Source organism: Oncorhynchus tshawytscha, linkage group LG17 (genome assembly GCF_018296145.1).
Source record: "Oncorhynchus tshawytscha isolate Ot180627B linkage group LG17, Otsh_v2.0, whole genome shotgun sequence".
Lineage (NCBI taxonomy): Eukaryota > Metazoa > Chordata > Actinopteri > Salmoniformes > Salmonidae > Oncorhynchus > Oncorhynchus tshawytscha.
In genome coordinates, this window is record NC_056445.1 from 4,269,122 (window position 1) to 4,281,655 (window position 12,534).

General features: G+C 42.8%; 1 protein-coding gene across 1 annotated transcript; it reads left to right on the forward strand.

Moving 5' to 3' along the window:
- Nucleotides 1-266: 266 nt before the first annotated feature.
- mrps17 (mitochondrial ribosomal protein S17) lies at nt 267-2,136 on the forward strand. The gene is made up of 3 exons (XM_024376762.1): nt 267-372; nt 881-1,024; nt 1,455-2,136. Exons 2-3 carry the CDS (start codon nt 902-904, stop codon nt 1,782-1,784), a joined length of 453 nt encoding a protein of 150 aa, XP_024232530.1. The 5' UTR covers nt 267-372; nt 881-901; the 3' UTR covers nt 1,785-2,136.
- The last annotated feature ends 10,398 nt before the right edge of the window (nt 2,137-12,534 follow it).

Sequence of the window (12,534 nt, forward strand, 5' to 3'; positions counted from 1 at the left end):
ACCCACGTTTGGAAAGTCTGTTTAATAATACGTTCCTTTGGATATCTTGTCTCAAATTCCACCTATAGAAAAACCAACCCCACAGACAATTGGTAGAGTAAGTTCAAATATGTGGATAAACAATAAGAAAGTACGAAATGTGATTGATGTAAAAATATTACCGTGTATATCACTAAGTATTTACTGTGGAAAGGAATGCCCATGCGATTTGAGGAAGGTAATCAACCAAGAACCAAACGGCAATCTATTGTTCCTTTTTATACTCCGTAGTTACGTCATCATTATTCCGTAGGTACGTCATCAAAACAAGCCAGAGTCGGTCGGATCGCATTGACACAATTCTGACCTTCACTTGAACAGTTACCCAATAAAGTAAGTCGATTTGCCTATTTATATCTTGACATTAAAAGAGCATTACTGTTAAGTTCAATGTTGAGGTTGCTGTTTTGCTTGTGTGCTTTTTTTATTCATGCTAACGCGAAGTCAGATGATCAAGAAATGCTAACGTTAACTGGCAAGCTAACGTTAGTTTGCCGTCCGTCCAATCTATCTGGTGGTGTCATGTGTCATATCATAGTTTGTATATAACTTGGCAAGTCAGTTAAGAAGAAATTATTATTTACAATGACGGCCTAACCCGGCGACGCTGGGCCAATTGTGCGCCGCCCTATGGGACTCCCAATCACGGTTGTGATACAGCCTGGAAGCAGGGTCTGTAGTGACGCCTCTAGCACTGAGATGCAGTTCCTTGGACCACTTCGCCACCCAGCAGCCAAAGTCTGTGGTCAAATACTTTAAATAGGTACAAGGCTTATCAGTTAAACAACCCTCGTGCAACTTTGTCATCCTATTTATCCTGTCTGTGTGTAATGTGTTCTAGGAATTTGTAAGCTTTAGCAGGATGTCTGTAAAACAGGCTTCAGTCCATGCTAAATGGATCATCGGCAGAGTGATCGGGACCAAGATGCAGAAGACTGCAAAAGTTAGAGTCACCAGACTGGTTCTGGACCCATACCTGCTCAAGGTAAACACAGACGGGGTCAGCCCAGTGTCACAGGTGGGATCTCCCACGGGAGGAGAAGAACGTCTTGACCATTAGACTGAGAGGGACACTGATTTTGAAGTTGCTGGCAGGGCTACCACATCACGAGACAATGAGCCTGACTCATGCCCACTACATTAGTACTCTAGGCCAGTCCAGCACATTCACTTAATAGGTGCATATCTATGGAGGCAACCTCTCCTCGTCGGCTTTACGTCATCTGCACTGATGTAAAAAAAATAATTAAAAAAACTAGACAGATACCGGCAAATTTGTATAGAAAATTCTCTATTGCTTTGGTTATTTCTCACTCAATGTTATAGCTCGTTTTTTTATTCAGGGTACTGTAACATCTACCATCCCTAGTTGTCCAACAACTGTACCAGTCCTCACTCTCACCTCTCTCTTACAGTACTACAACAAGAGAAAGACCTACTTCGCCCACGATGCCTTGCAGCAGTGCACTGTGGGAGATATAGTCCTTCTGAAGGCCCTTGCTGAGCGCAGGTCGAGACATGTGAAACATGAACTGGCGGAGATTGTCTACAAGGTGGGCAACGTGGTGGACCCCCTGACAGGGAAGAGGGTGGCGGGGAGCGAGTTTCTAGAGTGCCTCACTGACCCCCCACACAGTCTGGAGCAGGAGTGTCCGACGCTAACAGAGAAATTACAGGAACTCAACATCTCTGCTGCTACCTCTTCAGGAGCAACCTTGGTCTCATCGTCCACAACCACACCTTGACTTTGCATCATTATTTGATTGGGGTGATTTGTATTTTGTATATCTATGTTGTTGTTTTTTCTAACTCAAAGTGCTTGACGTTGTATGGGGGTGTAACTAATCACCAATTACACCTGCTGTTATTTGATGTTTTTGTTTGTCATTGATTATGTTGTCTTGGTTTATATGCAATTCTGCAATCAAGTCTAAAATGTTTCCATCTTTAAATTCAAGGTGAATTCAATAGATTGTTTTCAGGTGTTGCATAGTTCAGCTGTTTTGAATTCAGGTTGTGTAAATCTATCAACCACATCCAATGCCATACAATTATATTTTATCATCAAATAAAAAGACCCCAATGGGAAAACAGTCATTTCCCCCTGCATTTGTTCCCCCACATAAGCCTACATGAAGTTGTTGATACAAACTTTTGCTTCATTCATTTGGATTTATGTTGATCAGAGGCATGCATTTAATTCTTCTTTTGATAAAAGATCATTCAGATGACTTCACGTTGACACATGCAATAATTTTTGGTCATAGCATCCTGTGGTCACTTTTTCAGATTTGTCGGTATTGATGAATGTGGCTTTACCGCCATCTAGTGGAATGATATTGATATTGGAGTGATACAGTTGATATTCTATTTTGTATGACTTGGAACGTTATAGCACAGAGTTTCTATACCCAGATACGAAACTTCCGCAAACGCTTGCGACCAAACTGACCGTGGTTTGGAGTTCGAGAAGTCAATGAGAAAAGTGACATTCTTCCTTAGTTGTTCATTTTGCAAACTAGTTTTTCCGAAATCGAAAAACACAACCAAGAGTCGAGGCAATATCTTAAGCAGTTGAACTTATTCCTCCAACCTCGTGAAACACACCGTTTTCATTTGCGTCGAAAACAACTTTATATCGAAGGAGTCCCGTTGACGGCCTGCACATGCGCAGTTATGCGTAAAACGACGCGATTAGGTGCTTCTACGCATGAGTTTAGCTGGCCAACGTCGCTATGACATCGCCTACAAGCAGTGGCGACGCATCATTCAGAGCCCCACCTGTTTTGAGCCCCACATTTTTAGCAAAAAAAGAAATACATATTTTTGGGAGGGGTTTCCTGTTTTCCATTTTATTTTGGCAATTAACATGTGTCACATCTCAGATTACACTATCAAAATAAAGAAAGTCGCACACTCCATGTATAATCTCCCAGCAATTTAATGGGTATTTACCAATGTTTCGGCATCACTGTGCCTTCATATAAGAAACATAATGGAATATTGTACATCATATTAGCGTCAACATACATTATTGTTTCATTCAATTTCACATAATTTCGTATTTCATTTTTGTTACATGTAATCTTTTGGTTCAACCTTAATATATAATGAGCATCAACAGGGGGAACGTATTAGGTGTACGCTAAAAAGCTGTACAAATATTTTTTACATTTATAAGACTTGTTCATAAAGGAAAAAGTGTTCATAAGAAGGGCCTGAGATCAAAGTCAATATTCAGACCACTAGGGGTCAATGTTTTTAGACAGGATATCCAGTAAGCCTCTCTTTGTAGTAGTAGGATCTCAATGTTACCTCTCCTTGGTAGAGCAACAAGCTCAATGTCTGTATATTTGAGGGAGGAGATGGGATGGTTAGCTTCAACAAAGTGAGCTGCTACTAGATAGTCAATGTTCTTACACCTGATTGAGCTGTGATGTTCAGCTATGTGTTGTTGTAATTGTCTTTTCGTTTGTTCTATGTCGGCTTTTCCACATGACAGGTGATGAGATAGATTACTCTCTTGGTCTTTTATGAGATGATACCCCTCACAGGGATCTTTCGACCTGTATGTGGGTGTCTGAAGAAATACATTTTTATGGTGCTATTACACTGTGCGCATGAGCCACATTTGTAGTTCCCATTTGGGAAAGGTGTCTGAGTGGGCTCAGGGGGCAGGTCAGATCTCACCAAACTATCTCCAATATTGTGACCACACTTATAGACCACCAGTGGGGATTCCCTGAAGAGGTGTGCAATTTTTTTTTGTCTGATTGCAGAATATGCCAGTGCTTTTTCAGAATTGCTTTCATTTTCTCCGAACTCTTGGTGTACTTATTAGTACAAAAGACTGTTGCCCTGTTTTTCTTCTTTGGTTAATTTTTAGTAATTCCGCTCTTGGTTTTTAGTTTGCCGTTAGTCAGCACCTCCACACAAGCTATTTTTCTGGATGTGTACCAGCTCATGTTTTTTTATCTGTTGTTTTTTTACATATCAGATTACAAACAATATTTTTTAAAACCATATGATTCAGTTAATAAAACTGCATACAAACATGGTCTCTTTTTGGTTTCTAGAATAAGGAAGCTCCAAAATGCAGGTGTTTCAGCCTAGCTCAGTGCTTTCTGTGGTGGTGGGGCAAGCCAGCAGAAAATACGGAGCGTTGATTGCGCCGTGATTGGCTCAGTGTTCTGTCACTCATGGGGACACTATGTCACGTCCAAGTCTAAGGGTAGAGCTAGACAATTCAAGCCCTAGAGTTACATTACCTGCCATAGAGTTACATTAGAAGTGCCCATCCAAGAAGGCTCAAGGTCATTGGCCACAGATAAAATGACATCAAATCACGTATCTACAGTAGCATTATATCTACATACTTTCAAAATCTTAGCTAGCAGTCATCATCATGAGTCAAGTCAACAATCTACTGGCAAATCCTTTTTAATCCCTGTCATATGAAGAGAAATAATGAAGAGAAATTATAAACAAAACGTATCGGTGGCCATTGGACATAAACATTACACAACAAGTTGGAAATCGCAAATTCAACAATGAGTGGTTTGGAATTAATCAGTGGCTAACTGCAAGGATTGCAAAGTAATCATTAGCCTGCTATTCAGTGGAGTGGCTGTGTGGTACCACGTCTAAGATTAAGGGTCCCTTTTCCTAGTTTAAAATGATAAACATTCAACATTGTCAAGACTAAGCATCTCTTTTCCTAGTTTAAAATTATAACCATTCAACATTGTCAATGAAGCATGATTTGTGCCACGCTCAAAAAAAGTGTTAACTCTGAACTTCAAAATCTGACTTTAGTGAGTTCAAGACAACTGGGAACAACTGGGAAAATACGTTTTGAACTGTCATCCAACTTGGAATTGTAAATTCAGAACTCAGACCTCTTTCTAGAGCTACGACCTGAAGATCACTAACGTCATCATGATTCAACCTTTTTTCTTCGAGTTCCCAGTTTTCTTGAAAGCACCATACATCCAGAGAATGACAGACTTTGATGATAAGGTTTGATGACAAAATTTGCCCACGAAGGACCGCCGCGCCACCTTCCTGTTCAAGTGAGCACAGCACAACAAAGTAAGTCCAAAAATGTCTTGCATGCTGCTACATAAATTATATGCCAGGAAGATATGTATACTGTAGCTAAAACGATAATACTGAGTGTATGTTGTGTAGTAAGCTGTTAGTAACCCATGTGCCTCACCCTAATAATTTGGTCTATTTTCACCTCTTAATTTCGCCTACTTTTCTGACTTTGTGGTGCACATGTAGCCTATAACCTGTTTTTGACAAATGTAATCATTGAATATTGTAAGAGCTTTCATAGTCTGCTTACAGTGCCTTGCAAAAGTATTCATCTCCCTTGGCATTTTTCCTATTTTGTTTTGTTTTGTTTTCCTATGAACTTACAGTTCATATAAAGAAATCATTCAATTGAAATAAATGCATTAGACCCAGTCCATGGATTTCACATGACTGGGAATACAATTATGCATCTGTTGGTCACAGATACCTTTAGAAAAAGTTAGGGACGTGGATCAGAAAACCAGTCAGTATCTGGTATGACCTCAATTTGCCTCATGCAGCGTGATACATCTTGGCATAGAGTTGATCAGGCTGTTGATTGTGGCCTGTGGAATGTTGTCCCACTCCTCTTCAATGCATAGCCACCGGACGTAGCAGTGCTGAGGGTGCTGCAGCATCCCCTGAAAAATCAGAATTAGAAATATCTGAATTAAAAAAATACAAATGTGTGTCAACATTTTTCGCCCACACGATGCCATACCACATGGTCTGCGGTTGTAAGGCCGGTTGGACATACTGACACATTCTCTAAAATGACGTTGGAGGCGGCTTATGGTAGAGAAATAAACATACAATTCTCTGGCAACAGGTCTGGTGGTCCTTCCTGCAGTCAGCATGCCAATTGCACGCTCCCCCAAAACTTGAGACATCTGTGGCAGGCATTGTGTTGTATGGCAAAACTGCACATTTTAGAGTGGCTTTATTGTCCTCGGTACAAGGTACACCTGTTTAATAATCATTCTGTTTAATAAGCTTCTTGATATGCCACACCTGTCAGGTGGGTGGATTATGTTGGCAAAGGAGAAATGCACACCATCAGGGATGTTAACAAATTTGTGCACAACATTTGAGAGAAATAAGCTTTATGAGAACAACACTTTACATGCTGCGTTTATATTTTTGTTCAGTACATGAAGACTATGCCTTTGTACATAGATGGAAACTGGTACAAAATACACAAAAAAACATTGCCCACGTTATTCGGTTTCCTGGTGTTTAGGCCTACTGTTGGTCAAGGTCTAAGACTCCGTTTACACAGGCAGGCCAATTCCAATTATGGGCAAAAGAGCTAATCTGATTGGTCAAAAGATGGTAAAAAAATATCGAATTGGTCTGTCTGTGTAAACACAGCCTAATGCTGTACATAATAACAATACACATCTAACAAATACCACATTATTTGATGTCTAGATTGAGGAAAGTACAGTGCGCTCTAAAATAGAGACCTCCCAAGCTATGAAGTCAGCGCTAAATGAAAAACCCAGTTCAGTGAAGGCAAAGGTTGTTTACTGTATCAGGTTTCCCTCTCTCTGTCTGGGTATAGCTCACATGCAGTTGTTGACCAGGTAAATATACAGTACATAAGAATGCTGATTAAGTTACCTCTTACCTACTTATGGGACCCCTTTGTGATAAACCCATGTATTCTTTATCCAACAGGCAGCTGATGTTAGGGAAGCTGTCGATCAAATCAAATAAAAAATGTAATTGTATTAGTCACATGCGCCAAATACCACAAGTGCAGACCTTACAGTAAAATGCTTACTTACAAGCCCTTAACCAACAATGCAGTTTTAAGAAAAATAAGTGTTAAGAAATAACAAATAATTAAAGAGCAACAATAAAATAACAGTAGCGAGGCTACATACAGGGGGTACCGGTACAGAGGCAATGTGCGGGGGAACAGGTTAGCCGAGGTAATTGAGGTAATATGTTCATGTAGGTAAAGTGAGTATGCATAGATAATAAACAGAGAGTAGCAGTAGCGTAAAAATGGGGGTGGGGGGGTGAGTCAATGCAAATAGTCCAGGTAGACATTTAATTAGCTTATGGCTTGGGGGTAGAAGCTACGGTAGCAAAGAGAACAGTCTCTGACTAGGGTGGGAGGAGTCTTTGGCAATTTTTAGGGCCTCTGACACCGCCTTTTATAGAAGTTCTGGATGGAAGGAAGCTTGGTCCCAGTGATGTAATGGGCCATATGCCCTACCCTCTGTAGTGCCTTGCGGTCGGAGGCTGGACAGTTGCCATACCAGGCGGTGATGCAACCATTCAGGATGCTCTCGATGGTGCAGCTGTATAACTTTTTGAGAATCTGAGGACCCATGCCTCTCCTGAGGGGGAATAGCTGTTGTCGTGCCCTCTTTGGACCATGATAGTTCGTTGGTAATGTGTACACCAAGGAACTTGAAGCTCTCAAACCGCCCCCGTGTTGAGGATCAGCGTGGCAGATGTGTTGTTACCTACCCTTACTACCTGGGGGCGGATCGTCTGGAAGTCCAGGATCCAGTTGCAGAGGGAGTTGTTTAGTCTCAGGGTTCTTAGCTTAATGATGAGCTTTGAGGGCACAATGGTGTTTAATGCTGAGCTGTAGTCAATGAATAGCATTCTCACGTAGGTGTTCCTTTTGTCCAGGTGGGAAAAGGCAGTGTGGAGTGCAATAGAGATTGTGTCATCTGTGGATCTGTTGGGGCAGTATGCAAATTGGAGTGGTATATGGTTTCTGGGATAATGGTGTTGATGTGAGCCATGACCAGCCTTTCAAAGCACTTCATGGCTACAGCTGTGAGTGCTACAGGTCGGTAGTCATTTCAAATCAAATCATATTTTATTAGTCATATGCGCCGAATACAACAGGTGTAGAACTTACAGTGAAATGCTTACTTACGAGCCCCTAACCCACAATGCAGTGCAAATAAGAATAAGAAATGAAAGTAACAAGTAATTAAAGATCAGCAGTAAAATAAACAATAGCAAGACTATATACAGGGGGATATCGGTACAGAGTCAATGTGCGGGGGCACCGGTGAGTCAAGGTAATTGAGGTAATATGTACATGTAGGTAGAGTTATTAAAGTGACTATGCATAGACGATAACAACAGAGAGTAGCAGCAGTGTAAAAGGGGGGGGCGCAATGCAAATAGTCTGGGTAGCCTTTCGACTAGATGTTCAGGAGTCTTATGGCTTGGGGTAGAAGCTGTTTAGAAGCCTCTTGGACCTAGAGTTGTTGCTCTGGTACCGCTTGCAGTGCGGTAGCAGAGAGAACAGTCTATGACTAGGGTGACTGGAGTCGTTGACAATTTTTAGGGTCTTCCTCTGACATCGCCTGGTATAGAGATCTTGGATGGCAGGAAGCTTTGCCCCAGTGATGTACTGGGCTGTACGCACTACCCTCTGTAGTGCCTTGCGGTCAGAGACCGAACAGTTGCTATACCAGGCAGTGATGCAACCAGGAGGCTCTCGATGGTGCAGCTGTAGAACCTTTTGAGGATCTGAGGACTCCTGGGGGGGGGGATAGGTTTTGTCTTGCCCTCTCCACAACAGGCAGGTTACCTTGGTTTTCTTAGGCAAAGGGACTATGGTGGTCTGTTTGAAACATGTTGGTATTACAGACTCAGTCAGGGACAGGTTGAAAATGTCAGTGAAGACCCTTGCCACTTGGTCAGTGTATGCTCGGAGAACACGTCCTGGTAATCCATCTGGCCCTGTGGCCTTGTGAATGTTGACCTGTTTAAAGATCTTACTCACATTGGCTGTGGAGAGCGTGATCACACAGTTGTCCAGAACAGCTGGTGCGCTCATGCATGCTTCACTGTTGCTTGCCTCAAAGCGAGCAAAGAAGGCAAGAGAGAGCCGGTGTAGTACGATTCAATCTTAGTCCTGTATTTACGCTTTGCCTGTTTGATGGCTCGTCAGAGGGCATAGCGGGATTTCTTAGAAGCATCTGGGTTAGAGTCCCGTTCCTTGAAAGCGGCAGCTCTACCACTTAGCTCAGTGCGGATGTTGCGTGTAATCCATGGCTTCTGGTTGGGATATGCATGTACGGTTACTGTGGGGACGACGTCATCTATGCACTTTTTTGATGAAGCCAGTGACTGATGTGGTGTTGTCCTCAATGCAATCGGAAGAATCCGGGAACATATTCCAGTCTATGCTAGCAAAACAGTCCTGTAGCTTAGCATCTGCATCATCTGACCACTTCCGTATTGAGCGAGTCACGGGTACTTCCTGCTTTAGTTTTTGCTTTTAAGCAAAAATCAGGAGGATAGAGTTATGGTCAGATTTGACAAATGGAGGGCGAGTGAGAGATTTGTACACGTCTCTGTGTGTGGAGTAAAGGTGGTCTAGAGTTTTTTTCCCTCTTGTTGCACATGTAACATTGCTGGTAGAAATTAGTGAAAACGGATGAAAGTTTTCCTGCATTAAAGTCACCGTCCACTAGGAGCTCCGCCTCTGGATGAGCAAGACTATATATCTTGTTTGCTTATGGCTTTATACAGCTCGTTGAGTGCGGTCTTAGTGCCAGCATAGGATTGTGGTGGTAAATAGACAGCTATGAAAAATATAGATGTTAATAGTGTGGTCTACAGCTTATCAATAGATTTGTATTTGTATTTATTATGGATCCCCATTAGCTGCTACCAAGGCAGGAGCTTCTCTTCCTGGGTTCCTGCTAAATTAAGGCAGTTATACCATTTTAAAAACATTACAATACATTCATTACAGAATTCACAACACACTAAGTGTGCCCCCAGGCCCATACTCCACTACCACATATCTACAAAGCAAAATCCATGTGTACGTGTGTGTATAGTGCATATGTATGCATGTGTCTGTGCCTATGTTTGTGTTCACAGTCCCCGCTGTTCAATAAGGTGTATTTTTACCTGCTTTTTAAATCTGATTCTACTGCTTACATCAGTTACCTGATGTGTAATAGAGTTCTGTGAAGTACTGTGCGCCTCCCATAGCCTGTTCTGGACTTGGGGACTGTGAAGAGACCTCTGGTGGCATGTCTTGTGGGGTATGCATGGGTGCCAGTATTTTAAACAGACAGCTCAGTACCTCTTACAAAAACAAGTTATGAGGAAGTCAATCTCTCTTCCACTTTGAGCCATGAGAGATTGACATGCATGTCATTCATGTTAGCTCGCCGTGTACTTTTAAGGGCCAGCAGTGCTCCCCTGTTCTGAGCCAATTGCAATTTTCCCAAGTCCCTCTGTGTGGCACCTGTCCACACGACTGAACAGTAGTCCAGGTGTGACAAAACCATGGCCTGTTGGCCCTGCCTTGTTGATAGGGCTGTTAAGAAGGCAGAGCAGCGCTTTATTATGGACAGACTTCTCCCCATTTTAGCTACTGTTGTATCAATATGTTTTGACCATGACAGTTTACAATCCAGGGTTACTCCAAGCAGTTTAGTCACCTCAACTTGCTCAATTTCCACAATATTGATTGCAAGATGTGGCTGAGGTTTGTCCTAAATACAATGGTTATAGTTTTGGAAATATTTAGGACTAACCTATTCCTTGCTACCCATTCCAAAACTAACTGTAGCTCTTTGTTAAGTGTTTCAGTCATTTCAGTTGCTGTAGTAGCTGACGTGTATAGTGTTGAGTCATCCGCATACATAGACACTCTGGCCTTCCTGAAAGTCAGTGGCATGTTGTTGGAAAGATTGAAAAAAGTAAGGGGCCTAAACAGCTACCCTGGGGAATTCCTGCCTCTACCTGGATTATCTTTGAGCGGCTTCCATTAAAGAACACCCTCTGTGTTGTGTTAGACAAGTAACTCTTTATCCACAATATAGCAGGGGGTGTAAAGCCATAACACATACGTTTTTTCCAGCAGCAGACATAAGGGCACAGGGAGAGATCCAGATGCAGACACGGGAGTCAGATGGTTCAAGTCTCTGATATTTATTAGTATCCAAGCGGCAGGCAAAATAATGGTCGTGGACAGGCAAAAAGGTCAGAGTCCAGAGTCCAATGTGGGGAAATGGCGAGGATTAGGAACAGGGCATTTAAAGTACTGAAAAGGATGCATGACTTCCAACATCTGAGGAGGAGGGGCAGAGGGGTAGAGAGAGAACAAGAGAGGAGCATCCTGGAGTGCTGGATAGGAGGAAGATGTAAATTATGTAAATTATGTGCTGAATTCACCATTTACCATGGCAGAGGTAAAAAGGGTAAAGATGCAGTGTGCTATGTTATGTTGGCCCATCTAGGTAATAAGGCACTGGATAAGGTTTTGGTGTTGTACAACAGCGTGTGGGAGGAGGAGAAACTACCTGGCAGTTGAAAGGAGGCAGTAGTGGTACCAATCCAGAAGCCAGGGAAGGACCCAACGAGGCCAACAAGCTATTGGCCAATAGCTTTAACATCACATGCATGTAAGATTATGGAACGTATGATTACAGAGAGGCTAACTTACTTCCTGGAGAGCAGGGGGCTAGTATCGCCACATCAGAGTGGAGTCAGGAAGGGAAAGGGAACAATGGACCCAGTGCTCTGCTTAGAAGCAGAGGTCGGGAAGGCTCAGGTGAACAAGGAGACTGTTGTAGCTATATTTTTTGATGTGGAGAAGGCGTATGATATGATGTGGAAGCAGGGATTGTTAATCAAGCTTGATATTGTGGAGGTAGGAGGAAGAACGTACAACTGGATAAAGGATTTCCTGTTTGGAAGGCCTATCTAGGTGAGGGTGGGAAAGTCTCTAACAGGCAGCTGCCTGGTGGATAATGGTATACCACAGGGGAGTTTGATTAGTCCTATGTTGTTCTCAATCGGGATTAATGATGTTGACTCTTAGGTAGAGCCGGATATTGGGAGGTCATTATTTGCAGATGGGGCCTTATGGACGAGGGGAAGAAATGTGCCATACATAGTCAGGAAGGTACAGTAAGCAATTGACGAGGTAGAGCGGTGGGCATTAATGTGGGGTTTCAGGTTCTCTGTAGAGATAACTCAGACAGTGTTCTTTACCAGGAGGAAGGTGGGAGACAAGGTTTGCTTGAGGTTATATGGGAGAAACTATGAGAGGGCGGGGGCCATCAGGTTCCTTGGGGTATACTTTGACACTGGACTGACCTGGGCAGAACACATCAAGAGAGCAGTGGGATGTAAGAAGTGTAAGAAGGTGCTAAATGTGATATGCTGACGGGGAAGGAGTGGGGGCTGGGCGTGCCTCACTGAGGACCATGTATGTTGCATTGATCCAATCTGTAATAGACTATGGCAGTATAGTTTATGGTTTGTCAGCCCGGACCTCATTGGAAAGGCTAGATGTCATACAGGGGCAAGGACTTGTAGTGGGGCGTTTCGGACCTCCCCAGTGGCTGCACTACAGGTGGAGATGGGGGATATGCCATTGCAGATTAGGAGACATCATCTGGCAAC